This window comes from Drosophila elegans, unplaced genomic scaffold, assembly GCF_018152505.1.
Source record: "Drosophila elegans isolate 14027-0461.03 unplaced genomic scaffold, ASM1815250v1 contig_476, whole genome shotgun sequence".
Classification (NCBI taxonomy): domain Eukaryota; kingdom Metazoa; phylum Arthropoda; class Insecta; order Diptera; family Drosophilidae; genus Drosophila; species Drosophila elegans.
Genome location: NW_024545863.1, coordinates 18,780,358 through 18,802,475, shown reverse-complemented (window position 1 = coordinate 18,802,475; position 22,118 = coordinate 18,780,358). Strand labels below are relative to the sequence as shown.

General features: G+C 45.1%; 6 protein-coding genes and 1 long non-coding RNA gene across 12 annotated transcripts; 4 read left to right on the top strand and 3 right to left on the bottom strand.

Moving 5' to 3' along the window:
* Positions 1–13: 13 nt before the first annotated feature.
* LOC108139323 (uncharacterized protein CG16817) lies at positions 14–1,732 on the top strand. The gene is made up of 4 exons (XM_017262032.2): positions 14–166; positions 647–733; positions 801–1,057; positions 1,119–1,732. The coding sequence occupies exons 1-4, from the start codon at positions 150–152 to the stop codon at positions 1,307–1,309; spliced, it is 552 nt and encodes a 183-aa protein (XP_017117521.1). The 5' UTR covers positions 14–149; the 3' UTR covers positions 1,310–1,732.
* Positions 1,733–1,939: 207 nt separating this feature from the next.
* LOC108139322 (nucleoside diphosphate kinase 7) lies at positions 1,940–3,485 on the top strand. Its single transcript, XM_017262031.2, has 4 exons — positions 1,940–2,185; positions 2,246–2,412; positions 2,471–2,638; positions 2,688–3,485. Exons 1-4 carry the CDS (start codon positions 2,057–2,059, stop codon positions 3,391–3,393), a joined length of 1,170 nt encoding a protein of 389 aa, XP_017117520.1. The 5' UTR covers positions 1,940–2,056; the 3' UTR covers positions 3,394–3,485.
* Positions 3,391–6,436, bottom strand: LOC108139321 (peptide transporter family 1). Its single transcript, XM_017262029.2, has 7 exons — positions 6,111–6,436; positions 5,803–6,036; positions 4,913–5,141; positions 4,581–4,855; positions 4,313–4,518; positions 3,955–4,260; positions 3,391–3,899 (listed from the first exon to the last, which is right to left on the bottom strand). Exons 1-7 carry the CDS (start codon positions 6,142–6,144, stop codon positions 3,507–3,509), a joined length of 1,677 nt encoding a protein of 558 aa, XP_017117518.1. The 5' UTR covers positions 6,145–6,436; the 3' UTR covers positions 3,391–3,506.
* A 198-nt stretch (positions 6,437–6,634) lies between these two features.
* Positions 6,635–7,636, bottom strand: LOC108139123 (transmembrane emp24 domain-containing protein eca). The gene is made up of 2 exons (XM_017261735.2): positions 7,408–7,636; positions 6,635–7,341 (listed from the first exon to the last, which is right to left on the bottom strand). Exons 1-2 carry the CDS (start codon positions 7,538–7,540, stop codon positions 6,824–6,826), a joined length of 651 nt encoding a protein of 216 aa, XP_017117224.1. The 5' UTR covers positions 7,541–7,636; the 3' UTR covers positions 6,635–6,823.
* Positions 7,637–7,941: 305 nt separating this feature from the next.
* On the top strand, positions 7,942–9,335 carry LOC108139245. Its single transcript, XM_017261922.2, is given in 3 exon segments — positions 7,942–8,142; positions 8,227–8,382; positions 8,440–9,335. Coding segments are annotated over 3 exon segments (747 nt in total). The 5' UTR covers positions 7,942–8,019; the 3' UTR covers positions 8,908–9,335.
* Positions 9,275–22,118, bottom strand: LOC108139244 (actin-binding LIM protein 2). 6 transcript variants are annotated; one of them, XM_017261921.2, is made up of 11 exons: positions 21,633–22,118; positions 15,500–15,810; positions 14,211–14,882; positions 13,753–13,809; positions 13,048–13,601; positions 12,814–12,987; positions 11,824–11,963; positions 11,121–11,227; positions 10,879–10,945; positions 10,580–10,821; positions 9,275–10,083 (listed from the first exon to the last, which is right to left on the bottom strand). In XM_017261921.2, the coding sequence occupies exons 1-11, from the start codon at positions 21,634–21,636 to the stop codon at positions 9,970–9,972; spliced, it is 2,442 nt and encodes an 813-aa protein (XP_017117410.1). In that variant the 5' UTR covers positions 21,637–22,118; the 3' UTR covers positions 9,275–9,969. The 6 variants fall into 6 exon arrangements, with proteins under 6 accessions (XP_017117410.1, XP_017117406.1, XP_017117405.1 ...); XM_017261917.2 differs by lacking the exons at positions 11,121–11,227; positions 21,633–22,118 and adding exons at positions 11,645–11,730; positions 15,968–16,145; XM_017261916.2 differs by lacking the exon at positions 21,633–22,118 and adding an exon at positions 15,968–16,101.
* On the top strand, positions 16,173–19,590 carry LOC108139247. The gene is made up of 2 exons (XR_001774162.2): positions 16,173–18,060; positions 18,958–19,590. It is a non-coding gene; the product is annotated as an uncharacterized LOC108139247 (long non-coding RNA).

Here is a 22,118-nt window from a genome sequence, read left to right as displayed (position 1 = left end):
GAATGAACATCGATTTTTGTATCAGCTCTATTTGTGCATGACAATTTTGTTCAACTGAAATTGCCTTTTTTTGTAACTAAAACAGGCTGTCAGTCAGAAGTGTTCCGGCTCCGTATAACCGAAAAACAGTAATTCGCAGCAGCAACAGAATGTCGGCAGCAGCAGGGTGAGTCTTTAGCCGATGGGCGTCCGATTCTCAAGGAATTTGGCCAATCTTTTTGTGGCTTCTTTGTTGCGGCGGCGTGCTTTGTTGCGGCGGCGTCCATTTTTGATCTCCTGTCAATAAAAACACCCCGTGTCCTGGCGGATGCACCTTGTTCTTGGGGGCGTCCGGCGAACGGGACGTTGTGCCTGCGGTGGGCGTGTCTCGTGCGCATCTGCATTGCGATATTTGCGGAACAAATCGGAGGGCCCAGTCTTTGAGGTTATGTTTGGGTTGGCGCTAGTGCCGTGAATTTTCGGCATGGACTTTCGCCTGGGCGTATGGTCTATGCAAATGGACAGCAGTGGGATTTGCATAGGCCATAGACCCGCTTCCAGAAAGTACGACGCCAGTTGTCATGACACCGGACCCCCCGCACTCCCCACACCACGGACACTCCTAATCCACTATTTGTGTTTATTTAACTTACTCCGTTTTTTGCAGCTTGATTCCGCCTCCAGTTTCCTGGGCCCAGCGCAATGACTTGGTCTACGTAATTATTGATGTGGAGTGCAAGGACATCGAACACAAGTAGGTTCTACAGTATATATGTATATATGTATTGATATCAGGTCCTAATCCAACATAATCCCCACAGAGTTACGGAAAACAGCTTCACCTTCAAGGGCGTGAACGTGCTGGATGCGTCGAAGAAATACGAGGTCACACTGAACTTCCTCCACGAGGTGGACCCCGAGAAGGTGACCAGCAAGAACATCGGCCGCTGCCTGGAATTCACAATACCCAAGAAGGCGGCTGGTCCCTACTGGTCCTCGCTGACCACGGACAAGACCAAGTTGCATTTCCTGAAAGCCAACTTTGCCAAGTGGCGCGATGAGTCCGACGACGAGGAGGGTGAGTTGGGCAGCTTCTATCCTGGAGATCATGTCCTGACACACCCATTTAACCCTTCCAGGTGAACCCAAAGACAACGGAATGTTTGGCAATTTCCTGAACAGCCCTGGTGGCGACTGGAACAACAAGTTCGACGACTTTAACGTCGATGACGAGGAGGAGGACTCGGACGACAACATCCCGAGCCTGTCCCAGAACGACGAGGACGATGAGGAGGGCGGTGAGGGCGACAAGAAGAAGCCAGCTGCCTAGACGGCCGCGTTGATGGTGTCTAGCATTTTGGCATAGTCGTAGCGTTAGCCGAGGCGCTTATACCATAAGTCAACACACGATCATAACACTCACTCCTCACACACACCCGAAAACAAAAAGAAAAGAACACTCAGTCACTCATAAGAACATCAACAAACGCATGCGTACATAAAACACTATTCCAATCAAAGAAACCCACATTTAATTTAGCTGAATATTTAGCGTATTCAGAGGAGAGATGTTAACAAGAAGCAACACAAGGAACAAGATGATTTGGCGCCGACAAGGGAAACCATAAGTTTTACGCTAGAATTTAACAACCAGAGGAAAGCTACAACCAATTCATTGCAAAATCTGTTTGCAGTTTATTATTTTTGTTTCCTGTAAATAAAGGAAATTACAATAAAAAATGGAAAACTTAAATGGTATTTGAATGACTACAGAAAACTATTGCTGTTAAATTAATGGGGTTTAGAGACAGATATTTGTTTGCTTAAATTAAAAGTATTAAAGGGCGGTCTCCTTTTGATCTAAGAAAACAAACATGCCGTTATACATTTTTCAAATACCGCGCCCATATCATGAGTTTTGCATTGTGCTGGCAACTCTGTTGCTGTGACAACGCGGGAAAGAAGAAGCAAACTTGAAAATGCGAAGTAAACAAACAGTTTTCACTCAAAATAAAGTACTTTACTGTCAAGTGATCAAACGGAAAACAACAATAAAGCCAGAACCACAATCCTAGCAATGAAACCCGCTGCGATTCCGGCGAGTGAGCGGCGTCTGGCCTTCGTGGCCGAGTGGTACCACGCGGAGGCGGGAATCATCAGGACCTTCTTGATAACCTACTATGTGTCCGACAAGGCAGTGGAAGTGGTGAGGATTAGTAGCTAATCTCTGATAGCAGACTATCTAGATAATGCTACGTATGCCCAGTTTGACCAGCGAAACAAGCGCACCTTCCTGCGGCGCACCAAGATCCCGGAACTGACGCAGCGTGACTTCTTCGTGGGCTCCAAAATCAATGTGTTTGGCCGGCAGTTCGATATAGTGGACTATGCCGACGACACGACGCGCTCCAACCTGGCCAGATACCGCAAAAAGTAGGGACAATCACCGCCAGACTTCCTCTCATTAATCCGTAATTTTTATCGCATCCAGGGGCTTCGTTCTGCTCAAGAACAATATGTGGACCAAGCATCTGGGCAGGTTTATCAAAACGCTGATCGAGAACAAGATCAACATAAACCAGGGCATGATGGTTCAGTTCACTCCCAAGATGGTCACTCAGTTTCTGTCCGGCAAGGACAAGACGGATGTCTCCTCATCGTGAGTAAGGCGTAGCCCCAAAGAAAGTATCTAAACCACTGAATTCTAGAGTGCTGATGAACGAGTTGCTGGCGGGTCCTGGCATTAGCCTGGAGCTGATTGGCGACAACGTGGTGGAGACCATCAAGGCGTGCGCTCGATACAAGAACTCCGAACTGGAGGCACAGGACTCCAGTGTGAAGCTGTCGCCCAGCTTGGAGGAGCTGCTGGAGAGCGAGGAGATCCGCTTCGGTTTCTACTACTCTGACAACGACGATGACGTTGACATGGACCTCAAGTTCTTCTTCGAGGCGAGGCACAGCGTCATCAAGGAGTGTGTGTTCAAGAACACCACACTGGCCATCATTAAGCCGCACAGCATCAAGGACGGCCTGCTGGGCGACATTATCGGTGAGATTTTGGCCAACGGTTTTCGTTTGACGGCCATGCGTATGATCCTGATGGCCCGCGTCAACTGCGAGGAGTTCTACGAGGTTTACCGCGGCGTCCTGCCCGAGTATATACCCATGGTGGCCCAGCTGGCCAGCGGGGTGTGCATGTGCATGGAGATCGCCTGCGCCAATCCTGAGTTGAAGGCCCATCAGGAGTTCCGCAACTTCTGCGGACCAATGGATCCGGAGATTGCCAAGCTGCTACGACCACACACACTGCGTGCCAAGTTTGGGAAGTCCAAGGTGCAGAACGCCGTCCACTGCACGGATCTGCCGGATGACACCAACTTGGAGCTGCAGTATATGTTCAAGATCATCGACTGATTCAACCACTGGTTGCTTAGCTTTTGTTTATTTTCAGTTAAATGCGTGTTTGCCTGTGTGCGTGTATCAATAAATTACAAGTGCAATGGGAATACTACAGAATAGAATCTCTTTTAGATGCTGCTGCTGCGGCTGGTGCTAGGCACATCCCGCTCGTCCGGATCGCTGTCCAAGCCCCTCACATACAGACCTCCTTTGCGCTCCTGGAGCGTGTAGTCGAAGGCCAGCAAGGCGTAGAGAATGATGCACACCAGCATGACAACGGCGTAGAAGAAGTACTCGGCCATCTGGGAGCTCAGCAAGCCCAGCTCGGTGACCAGGACCACGATGAGATTCCCGAAGGCGTTGTTCAGGAACCAAGCAGCCGTGACCACAGACTTCATGGAGATCGGCGCTTGAGTGAAAGCGAACTGGAGACCCGGAATGGAAAGCAGCAGTTCGCCCATCATCAGCAGCAGAAACTGCGGCAGCTGCCAGGCAATATTCACTGTTTGGAGGGGGGAACTCTACGAGATGGGTTGGGCAAGCGACAGGTGACATATCCTGTTGTTTATCACTCACCTTTATGCGTTCCTGCACAGCTCCCGCACAGAAGAAGGCGCCGGCGGAGCAAATCCCACCCACTGTCACGCTGTGGAGTGGCTGCAGCTCCCAGTTGAAGAAGCGACGTAGCAGGGGCACCGAAACGTACTGCCACAGGGGGATGAGCATGAACAGGAAGATGGGGCCCACTGCCTTGGCCTGATCCGGCTGTATGGTCACGCCCAGTATGGTAGTGTTCATCTGGGTGGCCTGGAAGGTCCAGCTGGAGTCCTGTTGCGCCAGCAGAGCAAAGTAAAAGGGCAGCGGGATGAAAAGCTTGGATATCTATAAGGAAAATTTAAATTATTTGAAGCAGACTTATAAAATAATAGCTTACCCTTATAACACGATACACATCGCTGACGAATCCCTCATCGTAGGCACCTACTGCATTGTGGAGCCAGTAGCTGGAGCGCTTGGAGGACTTTCGACGTCGCCACTTCTCCACCAGAGCCGTCTTAATGCAGCCACAGAACTTGAAGAGTATATTGTCATCTGCCAGTTTTTCGGATTTATAGAAGAATTTTCCTACAAGAAAGATGACTAGTACCACGAATGGATACAAATTAGATGGAAATTATTAATGGAAACCAATGGTTACTTACACCAAGCCATCAAGAATGCACAGCCCAGGGTGCCGAATACGGCCGGATAGCATTCCGCCTTGTCAAAGCACTGTGTGTTGGCCCTCACCAGTGGTGGCAGGATCTTGCTCAGAAAGATGCCGAAATAACAGACGAAGTAGTAGAAGGAGAAGTAATCGGCCAGGTGGACGCTTTGCTCCGGCAGCTTGAACTGCAGCGCACCCAGTGACGTGATGCAGGCCCGGATGGAACCGTTTCCCACGGCAATAAATAGCAAGGCGATGGAAACGAGCAGGCTAAGAGGAGAAACTGGGATCAATTAAATCCTTTAATTGGCACTTGCGTGTACTCACACCATGGGGACTCCCATGGCGGGCAGGGATGTCAGTGTGAGCAGTAGCCATCCGAAGGCATAGATGAAACTAAAGCCCGAGATCGTGCGCACGTTGCCCATATAACTGTCCGCCAGGATGGCCCCAAATATGGGGCAGAACTGGCCAAAGAAGTTGAAGATGTGCAGCACCACCGTGGAGAAACTCTCGGTGAAGTTGAGATCGTCGCGCAGATAGAGGGCGAGAACGGCTGGAATCGAATTAAATAATGCATAATCGGGTGTCGAGCTGCAATCAATCTCGATTTCTTGACCATGAAATGAAGGCCGACGCAATCGAGACCTCGTCGGAAACATTTTTGAGATACTCTATGCAAAGAGAACTTTCTTTTGGGTAGGCGAAAATGTCACTTAAAATTATTCCAACACAGTACTTTAGTTATCACAATTAAAATACATAAATAAGCCAACTATCAAGGATTCCCTTAACTGATAGAAGAGAAGACTATTTTTGAAATACAGGATTTGAATGTATACTAATGAACAAAAGTTCAATACTTCTAAAAACTAACATACATTTTTTAAAATCTTCTTTCGAAGCCTAATTAGTAAACATTTGTATGTAAAATAATTGTTTACCGAAATAGGAATACAATTTAAATCTTGATCATCCCAATCCCCTGCCGGTTCCAGCCTGAAATCGTTGGCGAATGCCTCATCTTGCATCTTATCTATACCTCTAATGAAATGCATCTCAGGCCTTATGACTGGCAATAATACCACCCAGTGTTTGTATTTCTGTTCCGCTGATAAGCCTGTTTTATTTTGGAATTTTTCGACCAGACAAAGCCGAATAATTGTACCCATACTGAACCAAATACTAGGTTTTTGGATCAAACCCTTAAAACTTACTGCGTATGCCGTTGGCCGCAAAAGCTTCGAAGAACTTTGTAGCCAGAACGAAAAAGACAGCGCGTGGATACTTGTACTCCATGCGGATGGGCGGTGGAGCAAAGCCATAGTTGGGCAAGGAGTTGCGATGAGGCCTCTTCAACTGGACCCGTTCTCCTCTCCAGCCGCCCCACTCGATGTCCCGTGCCTCCGCTTCATAACTCACCTGGGTGAGCTCCGCCAGAGCTGGCAGGGCTACATGTAAACAGAGAGAGGTGGAGGTGACGGGGATTACCTGAAGATCTTATCTTATCTGCCCTCAGACTCACTTTCTTCGCTGCCGATTTCCGTAGCGCGAAACATTTTCGACAGCCTGCACTGCACGGCTAATCCGACGTGAACGAACTGAACCGGAGAGGGAGCAGAGACCTGGGCCAGTTGTTGACTCGAAAGCGCTTCGGACTGGATCGGGTTACAGAGTTGCGGCTTTTGTGGGTCGTCGGTGGTTGCGTTTGTTGGGCCACAACGCGCTTTATTGTTTGGCCGATGGATTGGTGACTGTGCCGTGACTGACGACCGCTGCACAGGGCGGTCCAAGAGCTACTAACGACTGCTCTCCGCCAGAACAAACAATGAGATAAAGGGCAGCCTCTGCCGTCTGCTGCAGTCACGATGCAGCGCGAGCTTAAAACTAGGGAGTTAACGCCAACGCCACAGGTTATCTGCCAGATGCTGCCGATAAGAGCAAGCCACGCTCGGCGAGGCAAACTAAGTCACGGGACCGGGCTCAGCTGACTGGCTGTCTGACCCAGCGGAGATAGGATGTGGGGGTGCAGCACTGTGCTCCATCGGCTCTTTTTGTACAATGGATTTTATTAAATTACGCACAAGAAATTAAAACTAAACGTGCTTAGAGTCGAGGCCTGTGGCTGGCTGGTGACGATCCATCGATGAAATTCGCAACTCCTGCCAAATGAGGGGAAACACCAAAACAATGAGGCCGCAGGCAGTGGTGCTGATGATGCTCTAGCCCGGAAGCACCTCACACCAGCTTCTTGGCCTCGAAGAAACTCTTCAGGTGGCGCATTTGCCAGAAGCCCATGCACACCAAGACGACGGTCTGGGCCAGCGACCACCAGAGCACGCGGGAGTTGGTGCTCTCGCTGGTGTGGCGGAAACGCTCCTCGCGGTAGCGCTGGTAGTTCTGCTCCTTGGTGATCTGCTCCACCTGGTCGAGCAGCTGGCGAATGCGCAGCTGCAGCTCGGTCAGCTTCTCCTTCTGCGCCACATTGGCGTAGTCGATGGCGTGCTCGCCCACCTGGATGTCCAGGTGGACGCGCAGCTGGGCGCCGCTGAACCAGGCAGTGCTGTTGGAGTACATGCAGATGACGTGCTCGCCGGGCGTGTGCGATGTGAACGAGATGCGGCCCTGGGAGCTGTAAACGCGGGACAGGACGATCTTGTCGTCGCTGTCGCGCACCTCCACATGCATCCCGATGCCGGGGGACGATGGCATGAAGCCGTTGGAGCGCGGATCGTACAGTTCCACCTTGTAGTTGACTACGGAGCAGAGGTAGCGGAAGTTGGGTTAGCAAACTACCAAGTTGGCACTAGGCGCTGGCTTACCAATCACGGTCGTCTCATCCGGAACCTCCTCGATGAAGCACTTGCGCTCCGTCTCCGATATGTGGAAGTATAGGCCGCAGGCGCTGTGCAGGGCGCACAGCAGCAGGGCCAGGCTGATGAATTGGTCGCGCATTTTCGACTATTTGCTGTGACTTTGCTGTCTGGTTGTTTAACAAAGTTAGGCTCGCCGACACGTCATGAGAAAAAGTGCCAGATCGAAGTCAAAGTGTTTGGCATGGGAGATGGCAGCGTGACAGCACAGGCTCACGACGTAGCACGACCGATTGGGCTCACAAAATGCAAAACTTTGAACAGCATTGAAAAATAAAATAATTTCTTTTTATACTGCTACAGTAATTAAATAACTTAAATTTTCTAATATATAAAAAAAGCTAACGAAAATTGTACATATAAAACAACTAGTTGCGATTTTTCACCTCACTTTATCATCACTAACAGCGCTGTTTCGATTCTTTGATGGTCTGGCAACGCCTTTACAACAGCTGTGCTGCCGCAACTTTTGTGGTATTTTGCATCGCTTTGGACACACTGATTGGGCAGTGTTTTTATTTTTATTTTGTTTGGCTAATCTAAGCTTTTAATAATACATTAATGCAGCCATTTATTGTTATACGCAACTATACGCAAGATGACGAGCTCAAGTGCCAGGAGCTGGTGCGAGACTACATTATGTCGTTCTCCAACAAGTCATTTTTCGTCTATTGCTTTCGAGAGGTGAGGCTGCGTGACTTATCTTCATCGGATCGGTGGTAATCGTCACCCAAATCACATTTTAATTGTGTTATGTTTCTATTTCAGATCACTCTGCAGTTCATAGTTATTACCTGGGCCATATTCTTCATATTTCTGGGAGTGCCCCTGCTTTTCTGCGCCCTCACCGTGCCCGCTTGTATTTTCTGCCTCTTCACCGGCACGTATTTCTCGTTCTATTCCAAGGCAATGGAGCTGATGAGGGTAAGAGCTGATCCATCCTAGAGCTGGGATCCGTAGATTACTGTGGCCAATTTTCAGACCAAACCTTCGCAATCCCTGGTGGCCGAGTGCTACGAGCCCTTCATTTTCCGCTGCTCACCCAAAGAAGCCAGCTACTAGATCTTCATCGAGAATTGCCCTTATGACGAGGCCTATAAAAGGAAATTCCGCCGCCGGATTGTGGCCGCCATTAGTGTTAAAAATCACCATGCCGTTTACAATGCTGCCTGGATCTATCGCTTTGCCATCGATCCCAACTACCCCTGTCAGACGATCATGGATCCCATGATAAAGCTAGTGGTCCAGAACTGCATTGGTGGGGGCTATGCATCGCTGGAATGCACCATCTCCGAGTGGCAGGAAAGCGAGCGTGACTTCTACGATGACTTTGGATTCGTTACGCGGCAGATCTACCACAAGAAAATCATCGGCAGCAGTCTGGCGGTGATGAAAACGCAACTCACCTTTGGTTTGCGAACCGACGAGGCTCTGCACAAGCAAAACTAGTGCAATATTAATGGTGCAATATAGATAATCTCGATGCTCTGTGAAATCTAGTTCAATATTTACGTATTTATTCTGTGAACTTTACATTCCAGTCACAAATTGCGTCCCGAACTCAAAACACACCGAATTAAAACCTAGATGGTAGTTCTTCAGCGATTCGACAAAGTTTGGAGTGAAAGTAGCCATAATTTAGCAATCTACTGCTTAGAAATAAGATAAACATTCCATAGAACTTCCTTCATAAAGAAAGCCATCTAATATCTATTAGCCTTTGTCGATTCGATGAAGAAGGCAAACATCATCTATGATTAAGCAACTTTATAATCACCATTCTCGAAATGTTTGAATAATTGTAAACACGTTGACATTACTTTTGTCCTGTTTTATTATCTCTGGTTTATTCTTTGACATATTCTATTTAAATAAATAAATAAAATATTTAGTAATAAATAAAACTTGCATTATGTTTTAGCGTAAATTTGATGCCACACATCTAACGTTTCGCTTTTTGCTGTGTGATTTTTCTGTAGGTACATTAATTTCTCATTCTTTGATGCATTTCTCGGTTCATAAGCCGGTTAACATGATTGAATTAAAGTGTAATTTAGAAAAAAGTCCAGTTTATTTTTGCGTTATATATACTTTGCACTGCGTATAAAAAGCTTTCATGCCGGACATGCATTGTTTAACTAATTTAAATCTGTATACACTTCGTTTTTATTGGGATTTTCTGTTCCTTTCATATCGTTTTCAGTTACAATTTTGCGTTAGCGCAACTAATTCTTAAAAAAATAAACAGGAGCTGCCCGCTAGCTGCTCCGCACTGTAAATGTAACTATGTATTTAAATTTAGTTTAGTTGGTTTCACTTGCATCAACTATTTAAAGCGTGTTTCAAAACTGGCTGTGAAATTAGCATAGTTTCCCATTTCGTTTTCATTTTATATTGTTTTTCATCTTGTCCATATATGTAATAACCATCTGTTGTTAAGGTAAGTTGAATTCTTTTGGTTTCGTCGCAAACAGCCTCCACTTGGATAGCTATCCTCGAATCCGGCGGCCCTTAGAAGAGCTTCACCCGCCGCTTCAGCTCGTTGCGCCGCCACTGAGGAAGCCTATAGAATTCCGACCTGGCGCACTGCAAGATGTGCTCGAACTCGATGTCCGACAGATGACGCTGCAATTAAATGGTTAATTAGTTTCCAATTGCGTAATATAAACGGGGGTGTCCAAGAAAATTTCAAAGATTTGAAACCCTCAACGGTACTTCATTATTTAAAAAATCACAAAACTGACTACTTTTTGATTTTAATTATACCCTTTAAGAACAATGGTCATTTTAAAGACCAAAACAAAATACAAATAAAATTAGATTCCGAAATAATGACATTTGATAATTTTTTTTATCGAAATACAATAAAAATAAAAATTATTTTTTTTTTTAAAGAATATTATAATAATTACAAAATTTCAAAATCTTTAATGAAATGGATAGGTTGACCAAAGGTTATCAATATAGCGTTTGTTTTATTTTTGTTTGTCGATTTTAAGTGATTGATTTTTTGATTAAAAAATTTAATTTTAATTTTACTGATGGATAATGGCAATTCAGTGTATTTTTTTTCAAATCTCTATATATTTCTGTGATTTTTGTTAAGCCTTTTACAACCTACCTCCAGGTTACAGCGATCAACGTCCGAAGGCAGACGATAGTTTGTGATTAGCAGTAGGTGATAGGGATAGATCTTGGCCGGTTCGTGCACCAGCATCGAGTGTGCCATGTTGGGCAGACTGCGACGGATGAGTCCGGCCTGCGGATAGTGGTAGGAGAGGGCTCCAGAGTAAGTGCTCGAGGCGTGTAGGTCGCCGCCCATTAGGGCGCGTCTATCGCCCTCGGTGATCGAGTCCACAGATACTGCAAACGGATCATATTAGCAGGATATCCAGGATATAAAAGGAGGCTTTAACTCACCCTCCGATTTGCCGCAGCTCAAATCTGTGCTGTGGGTTTTGTCGCCAAGTCCTCCATAAGAGAAGTCCTGTTTAAGAAAGGACATCCTTTTAGTAATCGGTTCTAGCATTTACGAGTCACATGCAAATTAACCAAAATCAACCAAAAACCAGTGCAAAGTAACAGGTGGCACTAACAAGCATTTAACCGAAAAAAGGGATTCAAAGGACTCTACGGCATAACAACAACAAAAGCGGTCTTACAGTGGCACCATGCATCGTGGTCGCAGCGGATGTGGTGGAGCTGAATGTGTGGGAGCGTGGTGCTAGGCCGTATCCTGGTTTGGGCACATGGCGCAGCGCACTCACCACTGAGCAGAGTAGATGGTGTTCAAGTGATGTTGATGTTCATGATGCAAATGTTTGAGTTCACGTTTAGTCAGTGTGGATGGGTGTTAATATGTGGGTTGTTTTTGGGATGGTGTGTTAGGGCAACAATGGCATACACATAGATTCGTTTGGGTAGCACAGGAAGGGTAGGTAGGATTAAGACACACAATGAAGCAGCAGACCAACCAGTTGATATATTGTTAGTTCATCCAAGTGAGCAGTGGCAGCATTAAAAGGTGAGAGAAAGACAAACGAACACCGTCAGCAACAGATCGAGTTATAACTATTTTGGACTACATATGGGTTCGAGTGGTAGTGGGTAAGCTACAATACACAACCGACAGCCCGGCACCGAGAGGATCTGATCTATGCGATCGAAAGCAACAGGCAGCACTTACGGAGCTGTAGCCATTGCGTATATAGGGCAGAGTCGTCGTTTTGAATCCGTATCCGGGCTTGGGCGGCGATCGGTAGGAATGTATGGCTATAAACGTAATTGGGCTATATATAGTATCGGTTTCGAATCGCTCGAATCGCCTGAAAAACGCGACTTAGGCTAAACTGGTTAGAGGATTACCATTATAACTGGGCGCGTTTCCCAGCGATTTGCCAAGCGATCCGCGATAGCTTGTGGAGCGGTCGAACATCTCGTCCTCGTAGAACGGCTTCTGGTGGTCCAGATTGCGCGAGGGCGAGGCCCCAATGGGCGATTCGTATCTGCAATTGCCGAAAATGAAAGTTAAATATATGTATTATAAAATATATATACTAATTGTTCATTGTTTTATTTTAAACAGCAAACAGCCAAATATGAAAAAAAATTAATTATTATGTTGCATAACTTTGGTTGATTTAAAACACATTGAATCTTAAATATAAGATTGATCTTCAAATATACGATTTAATATACTAATGTACATTAGGGTGGCTCAAATTTGTACATTTAATGTACACCAAAGAAAAGTGGTTGAAAAATGCGTTATCACTCATACGCACTGTTAATTTTGATCAAAAATTTATTTTCATCCAGGTGACGTAGACTTCTCCATATTTCGACTCCTTTTTAACCGATTTTAATAAGTTGACTGGGTTTAACATGGGAGATATTTTATTGCACAAATTCGAGATGGCTCACGTGTCAAATGAGAAATTTGTATGGAAACTTTGAGACTAACTGCTTCGAATAGATTTTTTGTGCCCCAAAATTATTATTTTTTTTTTTGATCACGCCAATGTACATATTTTAAACCGACATAAAATTTTTCATATTTTCTAACCCGGCAGAAAATTAACAAAACTATTCTACATTTAGCGTAACTTTAATATTTAGTGTTAGATGTGTTATACCTAAATACATTAAACAGCTGCGAGTCTTAAAATAAAAAAAACACATTCCCTAAGAATTACTGCAATCTACAGTGTTTGCAATCTTATCGATCTAAAATTAAAACAAATATGAACTGCAAGTAAGTGCAAAATACACAAGCTAAGAAAACAATTCTTAATAGGCCAACAATTACAAAATCTACTGATATAAAAAGGACTAGTATCCTACTAAGTTACATACCTCAATTTGTACAGCGGCTCCTTGGAAGCAGAGGGCGTCCTGGAAGCGTTACGAGGATCCAGGTTGTTCTGCTTCCACTTCCTGTACTTGGCGTGCTCCTTGAGGTCCTTAGCGATCGCAGAACCGATGCCCGAGTTGAGCTTCTCCAGCTGCTCGGCTTCGCGTTGCAGGCGTCTGTTGTTGGAAGTGGAGTTTTAATAATAATTATAATAATATGATATTATTAACACCCACTGCTGTTCCTCGCCATTCTTGGCCTTGCCATTCTGCTTGCCATTCTCCACGTTCTCGTCCTCGTCGTCCGATGGGGGCACTCCCTTGTAGGTGTCACTGTACCGCCGCCGGCGCTCCGGATCCGTATAGGGATACGGCGGAGCGGGGAAGTCGTCCCGCTCGATCTTGGGCTGCTCGCCCGGCGGCGGCTTCTTGGCGGCCGGATAGTGCGACAGCTCGATGGGCTCCTCGTTGTTCATGCCCGGGCTCTTGGGCCGGGGCGTCTCCGAGCGGATGGCATCGACCAGGACCTTCATGGCGCTGCGGGTCCGCGAGTGGGGACGCGACGGCGGTCGGCTGCCGGCCACGGAGCCCGCATTGCTGGCCGTGGTGGCGTAGGAGGATGGCCGGTGGAAGTGCGGCGACAGCGGCGTCTTGTCATACGGATCGATCGGCTTGCGCAGATAGTGCGGCGCATCCGTCAGATAGCTGTACGTGTAGATGCGCGAGATGTCCTCGGCATTGGGTCGGCCGTACTCCCGGAGTATCAGACCCGGACTCACCGTTCGATAGTGCTGTAACAAACAATCTAGTTAGTTAGTTCTTAACTCAAAATAAGTGTTCTACATGCAGTGCCGTGTGTTTTTCTTTGGAGGTTTAGTACATATTCAAAACGATGGCAAAAAATGAAGGGGAATCAAGTAGAAGTAAAATCATAAAACAAACCTTGCGGCTAGAGGAATAAAGTGAACCATTAAAACTCGGAGTTCTGGAGCGGATGTACTGAAAACGAACGAAAAATAAAAACGCAAGCTAAAAACAACTAAAATGCAATAAAACTGAAATTATAAAATCATAAATTGCATGTGTTTGTGTGTGTGTGAATTGGTGCACGGGGTGGTAAATTTAGATGGGCGATATTTCTATTTTTTATTGCTAGCCTTTCAGTTAATAAAAGCTTTGCTTAACAGATCAAAGTAGAGTAAAAAGAAGTATTGAAAATGGTCTGAAATATCACCCATCCTGACCAATTGTTTTGTTTTGTAATGGATGTGTAAGTGCTCTTTTTGTGACTTTTGCAGCATTCAAATTAGTTGCAAGCTCAGCAGCCTTAAATTCGGGATCGTGTTGGATTCTCGTGCTGTTTCTCGGAGCGCTAGCCTCCCGGAGATCCGACTACCTACCATCTCGCTAAGGGCACTGGAGCTCATCCGGTCGCACTCGGTGTCCGTAAAGTTGCCGTTGGAGGCTCCTCCGACCACCGAGGTGTTGCCCCCGCCTCCGTTCAGGATGATGCCGGACTCAGAGGGACCCGGACCGCACCGCGGATGCCAGATGGCACTGCCCTGCAGGTACATCTCCTCGCCGTCGCCGAAGGGATCGCCGCACTTGGTGCAGCGGGCACAGGTCGGATGGAAGTGGTGGTTGTCGCCCGCCTGCAGCACCTTGCCGCTGATGAAGCGGCTACAGTAGGCGCACTTCACCCCGAAGCCCTTCTGGTAGCACTTCTCGCAGTACGGCACCGCGTCCTTGCCCATGTACTCCCCGTTGAGCACCGCCTGGCAGGCCTTGCACCGGAAGCAGGACACGTGCCACTGCCTGTCCAGCGCCACCAAGGCCTGGCCCTCCTTCAGCAGCTCGCCGCATCCGGCGCAGTCATTGGGATCATAGTCCTCCTTCAGGTGCGCCTTGTGCGAGACAACACCTCCATGCTGCTGGTGGGCGGTGGCCCTCGTCGGACTCTCCGCCGGCGGAGCTGGCGAGGAGACGCCCCCACCGACCGCCTGGCGACTGGGCGACACTGGAGCCCCAGAGACGCACTGCTCGCAGAGCACCTCCTTTCCGGTATTGGTCACCTGAAAGTGCATGTGAAAGGGATTAGAATGTTTTTGATGAAAAATATGTCTTCCCAAACTTGACTTTTATTTGGTTTGAAACCACCGTTTAAGCTTCTTCACTAAAATATATTGACTTCCAATCTTTAGAGATTGCTGTAGCCCTTGTATAAACCGATCTTGTATTGGGTTTGTGCTGTGTTTATAGTACTTCTTAACGCTACAAGCTTCGAACTTATATATTTCTGCGCTATGCAGAGTTGACTTTTATTATTTAAGACTAAACATTTTCTAAACTTATTACATTATTACATTATAATTATTTTAATAGATTTATTTAATTAATTAAAGCCGCTTAATATTTATTAAACTCGATTTGAACGTTAGGCCAATTTCACCTTCAATTATTCAATTTTATTAACCATAAAGAGATTAGCCATTTTTTAAATTTGGTGTTTGAATCTTCAATAAAGGGCACTTTTGTATTTGATTTCATATCTCTAGAGAATTCTGTGCAACCTGGTATAGAACAAGCTAGTTAAGTGTTGTTGGCAACAAAGAGATTACGTATTTACGTTACGGCTATCGAGTTGAAGACTACATGACTTGACTACTTTTCGAGGTACACAATGACTTACCTTGCTTCCCGACTTAAAGGGCTGCTTGCACTTGGAGCAGGTGAAGCACTTCTGGTGATAGGTCTTGCCCATGGTGCTGACCACCTCGCCCTCCACGTACTGCTGGCAATTGGCGCACTTGGTGCCGTACAGCCGCTGGTAGTCCGGTATGCAGTAGTAGGCGCTGTCCTTTGTGAAGAATCCGCCGGTGGCCAGGGACTTCTTGCACTGGCAGCACTGGAAGCAGGCCTTGTGGAAGTGGTTGTCCGCCACGCGGAGCACCTCGCCGGAGCACTTTTTCGTGCATTTTGCACAGTAGATTTTTTGTTTACCTGTTGGCGGGGGGTGGAGGAGAAACAAGAGATCACCGGTTAGTTGAGCTTGGGCCAGTCGCTTTCAATCCAATTCATTCAATCAGCGCTATCGCCAGATTACGTATACGCAGTGTTGCGCTGATGTCATATGCATGTGATGCGATAATGCCCCAACCTTGCCCCGTTTGGCCGCTCTCAGTTTGCAGCCCCATTCCGAATGTGCGAGGGTATATCGCTATATCGGTCTGTCTATGGATGTTCTGTATATATGTATCCGTATATCGTATGGCACAAAGATTAGTTACATGTGTGTCCGTCCCCCACACTTGTTTGCCCATATTGACAGTCTCAGGCAGGCCAACTATTCTACACACCCCGACATACCCGTAAATCGTTCTTAGGCCGGTGTGACTCATGCGCCTGGCAAGCAATTAATCTTATCATTGATAAGGCCAAGGGCAGCACACACTTACCGCCAGATATTTTATTTATATAAAAAACCAGCACACACGCTTGCCGTTCGTTAATGTACACAAGTGTGGAACAGGTTAAATAGATCTGACATGGAACCTCCACATTTGCATGCATGTCAGTATATAAAGTGTGGGAAATATCCCAGTAAATTGCAAATAAACATCAAGGTGGAATGGGGCGAAAAACGAACCCCACTCAGCAGCAAAGATAACAAAAGTTGCATTCATAAAAATTTACCAAGAATGCGAGAAGGGTCAAAATTGCAACCTTTTGAGAACCGCTGAAAACAAAGCGATTTCTTGGAAGGCACTTCAGTATTTCTTTATCCAGTTTTTTTGAGCAAAAGTCATATAGATAATTATAAGCCTTATCACCTGTTTGATCAATGTCCTAACAAGACCAAGGTATTTGTTTGCTGGTTTATTTTTCCTTTTTTTGCAATAAATGGGAAAGGGTATTTTCGTAAAGATTTTACATTTTTAAAAAACTCCAACAATAAGAGCAAATTGTTTGGACATTTCGGTATATTGTTTTGATAATAATATTTTGACATACAGAGGAGCTTTCCAAAAGAAAAGTGACACATAATTATGTACAGACTCTACAAATCCATTTATCATGCGTTAGCTTACAGGCTACCACATAATATTCTTATATGTTTTGAGACAGGCAACCCGTTGTCTTCCGTTGACTTTCATGTAGGGGACCCAGAACGCAGAACTCAGAGCACAGAACTCAGAACCATGACGGCAGAACGCATCGAAACTAATTGTTGGCCATGACTGATGTGTTGATCTGTTCTGGCGGCTTTCTTGTCCACCGGAGGCAGTCGGCGGCAGCAGTCTGCGGTTGATTAAATAGACGGCACAACAGCACAACCACACAACGGCTAAAAGCAGCCGGTTGCAGCGTATAAAGAGGGTATATAAATACATATATGTATGTATAGAAGCCAAACCACAATTTAGCGCGCCGTCTGAACACTTTTTCCATCTCTCTGTTGTTTTTTCAGGCCTTTTGGAATTTTTTGTTTTTTCCACAATTTGTTCTAAAGTTGTTGCCTTTTTGGGTTACTTCCAAAATAGAAATTATTGATAAGCCCGGTGCTCAAGTGTATGATTGCCGTTAACTTGTTTTATAATAGTGACGTATGCCGCATAACGGTACCAGCCTTTATCTTATGTTTTAACGGTTATATGAGGTCTAATGCTTAGTTAGAACCACAAGTAATACAATACAAGAGAATTACTCAAGATATAGCTTATTGATTGTTTGTTTACTCTAATCTTAAGCCCATAATCTTGTAAGAAGTGCATTAGTTTCATTCATGATTGAACTGAAAATATTTTGATAAAGGTTACAGTCGCGGGAACATATTTCATTGTCTGTTTATTGGATATCTTGTTCAAAGGGCAATGAACTTTGGCATAAATAAAAATGCATAAAAAGACCCTCCAAGCTGACCATTATAAATACATGATTTCAAGGGAGTGCCGTGCTCATTATCAGCTCTCCCCACTGTTTGTTTTGATATTAAACCCAATACCTTTACTCAATATATGTATGTTAATCGATTGCTTTGCAAAGTCAATCTGACAAACTACCTACACAAATTCAAGAATGAATATTTATTTGTGCGGTGACGGCACCGAAATTTTTCACAGCCAGCGGTCCAGTGGGAATGACACACGACCTGATAGTACAGATACAGATACAGATACAATGATGAGCGCTATAGCAGATACAGATACAGGGGCTTTCGTCACCAACGTGGACTTCCGTCACCAGCAAGCGGTACGTGAGTGTATGCGTGCGGGTTTGTTTAAAGTTTGTGTACGTGTTTCGCTACTTTTAATTAATTTCATTTATGTTTTCCTGCCTTTCGGCTTGTTTATTATGCAATCACACACATTTTTCCGCAATTTGCATATTGATTTTGGCGTTTTGTTTATTGGGTTCTCAGCTCTTTTTTTCCCGCATTAGCAGCCACCCGATAATTGGCTAAAAAATTCAGCGAAAATTACATTTTTATGCAACAGAGAGCCGGCAAAGCGGCGTCGTCGTCGGTTCCAAGTTAGTACAATAAAAGTTTGAGCGCACATTTTCAGTGTTATTTTATTGTAATTGCGCAGAGCGATTTTAGTGTCGGTGATGATGTCATCGTCGAGGTTCGAGCTCCGGAGTTGTGCGAGTACGACTACGAATATCTGCCACAACTTGGGCCCGTCCCGCAAACAAACTGGTTGGGCTGCGCTGGAGCACGCTCGAATTTGAAATACAAACAAACAATACGAAATACGAAAAGTCGGTCCGAAAATATATAATAAAAAAAACCCGTCCGGCTGCCAGGGGGCAAGTCCAAGGTTACAGTCGCATTTTTCGAACAGGCCTCAGCGGCCCCATCGATCCGATGTGGAGAGGTCAAGCTGCAGGGCAGCGAAAATATTTTAATTAATTTCTGCCGCGCCCAAAAAGCCAGAATGAACCTAACCTTAAAGGGGAAAATTTAATCTAGATCTTACAGCAATAAGTCGGGAAACATATAGCCATACACAACAAAAACTGTCTTTCGAAATATAAATATAACAATAATATTGATATTTACTAAATATTTACATTTTCTGCCACATAAAGTATTTATTTTTTCAAACGAGACGAGTTCTTTAAAAAGTTTTATTCAAATCTCCACAGAGTTTACTAATTATATGTCAAAACACATATTGATTACTGATTTCGGAGCAGAAGATACAAAGTTTTTAAGTACTATGAACTTTAAAGCTGCATAGTTACACATTAATTTTTTGTGTGCAAGAAAAATCGAATTGGAAAAGTGGAAAGCCAATAAAGCCAGAGAGAGAAACGACCTTCGTCACTGGCACGACATGCACTCAGTGCGCGTTGTGCGAGTTCACCAGGAGCAGTGCGTCAAATCCTTGACTGAATGCGAGCAGGATAATGTCGAGGACAAAGCAGGTCAAGGCGACAGGCGGAAACAGGTGGAGCGCGATGGGAACGCCACTTCGACCCCTCCGACGTGCCTTAAAATGAGCCTAGCTGGCAGACAATAAATAAAACCGAAAGCAAACATCGCTCTCTTGTGCATTCCACGCCCACTGTTCACCCACGAATGGTTCTGTTTGTACGCACAAACATTTCTAGTTTGGAAGAGCAACAACATAATATACACAAATGTATATTTGGCAAAGCAAATCAACAGTTGTGGCCACTAAAGTAGAATTCCGAAATTCATTAAAGATTTCATACCTGATTTTATAAGCTTTTATGTATTGAATTAAATAATAAGAATAAAGATTTAAAATATAATACTTTACAACATAAAGTATGAAAAATTAAATTTAAGCTATAGTTGATCAAAAGTTACACTACAGAAGGTATACCAGGTATAAAACATAATGCGGAAATTTCTGTTTATATTTAAATATTCCAAAACTCTCTAGTTATCGAATAGCACGGCAGATTTCCATCATGTCTTGACCGCTGCTATACATAAATATATGCTTGTATCTTTCCCGCATTACTCATCAAATTTAAATTGCTCTGCAAGTGTTTTTTTATGCTGTGCTACCTGACGCATCGAACATATGTATGTATATATGTACATACATATATACCTAAAGTTAGATTAGAGTTTTCGGTGCTTCGGTCGATTTGAAAGTGCTTCCTGTATGCTTATTAGACGAAAAGTGAAAAGAGCAGCCCCACACACAAATGCAGCTGATGACGCTGCGTCTACGAAAATAGCATTCAATTAGGCAAGTGAACGGGTGGAGGAGGGGGTGGAAAATGGGCGGGTAGGGGAGGCGGAATGGGGGACACGACATAAGAGGAGATGCCACTTTCTATGCAAGTGCTCTGACCTATATAACCCCGCCTGGGAAACGCTACGAAACACCATGAAATACACGACGGAGACGAACAAATCAACGGACAAAATAAATGAGAAAAATCCCACTAAATGAATGAGCGGGGGGGTGGTGATCGGGGAGTCGTTCGCCCCTTTCGTTTTCATTTGAGCACGAGCAAACGAGCCAAACGAAAAAGGAAACCCAGTGGAAGTCAATGCGCTCGTCATGAGTTCATGTCGAGCAGTTGTAGCCGCCTTAGCCGGAGATGGAGATTCGGATGGCTATTGTTAAGCCTTTTTCGACGAGGAGCGCCTGCACATTATGGGGTCCACCACATGGACGTCCACGTCCACTTCCCCATCCTCACAAGTCCAACTCAATTAGGCATTTTAGGCACGCATGCGACTACTTGTAGTCGAAACACATCCACTCGGAAAAAACAGTCAACTGTTTTATATTTATTTTTTACTTATCATAAATCGAGGTATGTTGGCTCATGTCTCATAGACTTTAAATCTTATTACTCTTTAGTAATTAAGAAAAATATCATTTTGATAAAATAAAATGTAAAAGGTAATCTAAATTCTCCTGAAAAGATCTCTATTAATTTCAAAACAACAGCTTAGGTCCAAAAAAGTATGCAATGATACATTTTGGATATTACAAGTTAACCGAGATTTTTAATGATCATAAGAAATTATCTAAAATGTTTCCCTCACAAAGTGGAAGGCATTACACCTGTTTTTCCCCCAGTGTATGCACATGAACTCAATTAGGGCCAGTAGCGGAGTAGATGAGTAATTAATCATTGACAATACAAGTATGTACATGTCTCGAATAGCGGTACAAAAGCCCTTTGCAACGGCAACCGGAGATGGCAGCAAAGCGAATGTAAGAATCCCAGAGCCCATTCACATCGAACGGTTTACAGGTTATTCGAGAGCGTCTCTCACGGCGGGGACGCCCTAACGGTATCGTGTGTAATTGCAGTGCATGCACAAGCACTTTGAGGTTTATTCGGTCAGGTTTTTAGCTTCTCGCTCCTCCTTCTCCGATATCACCTCAATTTGGGGCGAAAAATGAAATAAAGAAGCAAACACGAAACTTGTTCTTACAACAACACTGACGTCATCGCCTCGGTCGCAGCTGAGAAATTAAAATAGGGAGTGGACGTGGACTACAATCATATGCGAGTGGGGCAGTGTTAGTGAGAGAGCGGCGAGGAGGAGATCCAACTCTCAGCTGACCGTTATTGATTGATGGCCGACCCACCGGTGGGTCCAAGTGGGGGAGAGGGCGCGAGACGGGACGGGGAGAACAGGAGAGAGAACACCTGAGACCATTCCCTCTTCTTAACCACTCCCGATACGATAAGGCCGATAATGCCATAATGCTGCTATCGCACCACCCACCACCCCCTTTCGATAACTTTGCGCAGACACACACACGCACACATACCCAAAAGAAGAGAGAGTATCTGTGTGTCGGCAGATAACTTACCCATGGCAAGATACTTTATACTGCTATGCTCTTCGCTCTTGCGCCTGCAAAACGGGGGAGGGATTCACACAAACACTAGAACAGAGAGACACACACGGTGAAAGCACAAATACTCGCGCACAGGTCACCACTACTTCCTCTTCACTTCACTAACAAAATTTTCCTTCTGCTTAGATTTTTTCTATTTGTATCTTTCGCCGTATGCATTCGCAATCTGCGTAGCGCGATTGTGAGTGTGAGCGTGTGAATTTCGGTAAGAGAGTGGTTGCTGTGTTCGCAAATGACGAAAGTAAGTTTTGCGTTTTGCAATTTACGCTTGTGGACTCGCAAATTTAATTCGCCGACAAAGATCACAGGGAAAAATGGTGGCTTTTTAAGTGCCTGAAAGTCTGATTCTCAAATCCAAATCCGAGCTGCGACCAGAAAAACACCGCACCGCACCAGCAACGAAACCGACGGCAGCAAAAAAACGACTAAGTATCTGAG

Excerpts from the sequence above, each read along its gene's own strand:
- LOC108139123 (XM_017261735.2), bottom strand. The coding sequence starts at position 7,540 with ATGCGCGACCAATTCATCAGCCTGGCCCTGCTGCTGTGCGCCCTGCAC. Across the intron at positions 7,342-7,407 it reads GGATGAGACGACCGTGATTG|TCAACTACAAGGTGGAACTG; the intron begins GTAAGCCAGCGC and ends TCTGCTCCGTAG.
- LOC108139323 (XM_017262032.2), top strand. Across the intron at positions 734-800 it reads TGCAAGGACATCGAACACAA|AGTTACGGAAAACAGCTTCA; the intron begins GTAGGTTCTACA and ends TAATCCCCACAG. Across the intron at positions 1,058-1,118 it reads TGAGTCCGACGACGAGGAGG|GTGAACCCAAAGACAACGGA; the intron begins GTGAGTTGGGCA and ends TAACCCTTCCAG.
- LOC108139244 (XM_017261917.2), bottom strand. The coding sequence starts at position 16,130 with ATGGGCAAACAAGTGTGGGGGACGGACACACATGTAACTAATCTTTGT. Across the intron at positions 13,602-13,752 it reads TTTATTCCTCTAGCCGCAAG|CACTATCGAACGGTGAGTCC; the intron begins GTTTGTTTTATG and ends TGTTTGTTACAG. Across the intron at positions 11,731-11,823 it reads AAACGCGCCCAGTTATAATG|CCATACATTCCTACCGATCG; the intron begins GTAATCCTCTAA and ends TTACGTTTATAG.
- LOC108139322 (XM_017262031.2), top strand. The coding sequence starts at position 2,057 with ATGAAACCCGCTGCGATTCCGGCGAGTGAGCGGCGTCTGGCCTTCGTG. Across the intron at positions 2,413-2,470 it reads CTGGCCAGATACCGCAAAAA|GGGCTTCGTTCTGCTCAAGA; the intron begins GTAGGGACAATC and ends TATCGCATCCAG. Across the intron at positions 2,639-2,687 it reads AAGACGGATGTCTCCTCATC|AGTGCTGATGAACGAGTTGC; the intron begins GTGAGTAAGGCG and ends ACTGAATTCTAG.
- LOC108139321 (XM_017262029.2), bottom strand. The coding sequence starts at position 6,144 with ATGTTTCGCGCTACGGAAATCGGCAGCGAAGAAA. Across the intron at positions 4,519-4,580 it reads TGCATTCTTGATGGCTTGGT|TCATCTTTCTTGTAGGAAAA; the intron begins GTAAGTAACCAT and ends TCGTGGTACTAG. Across the intron at positions 4,261-4,312 it reads ATGTGTATCGTGTTATAAGG|ATATCCAAGCTTTTCATCCC; the intron begins GTAAGCTATTAT and ends TTTTCCTTATAG.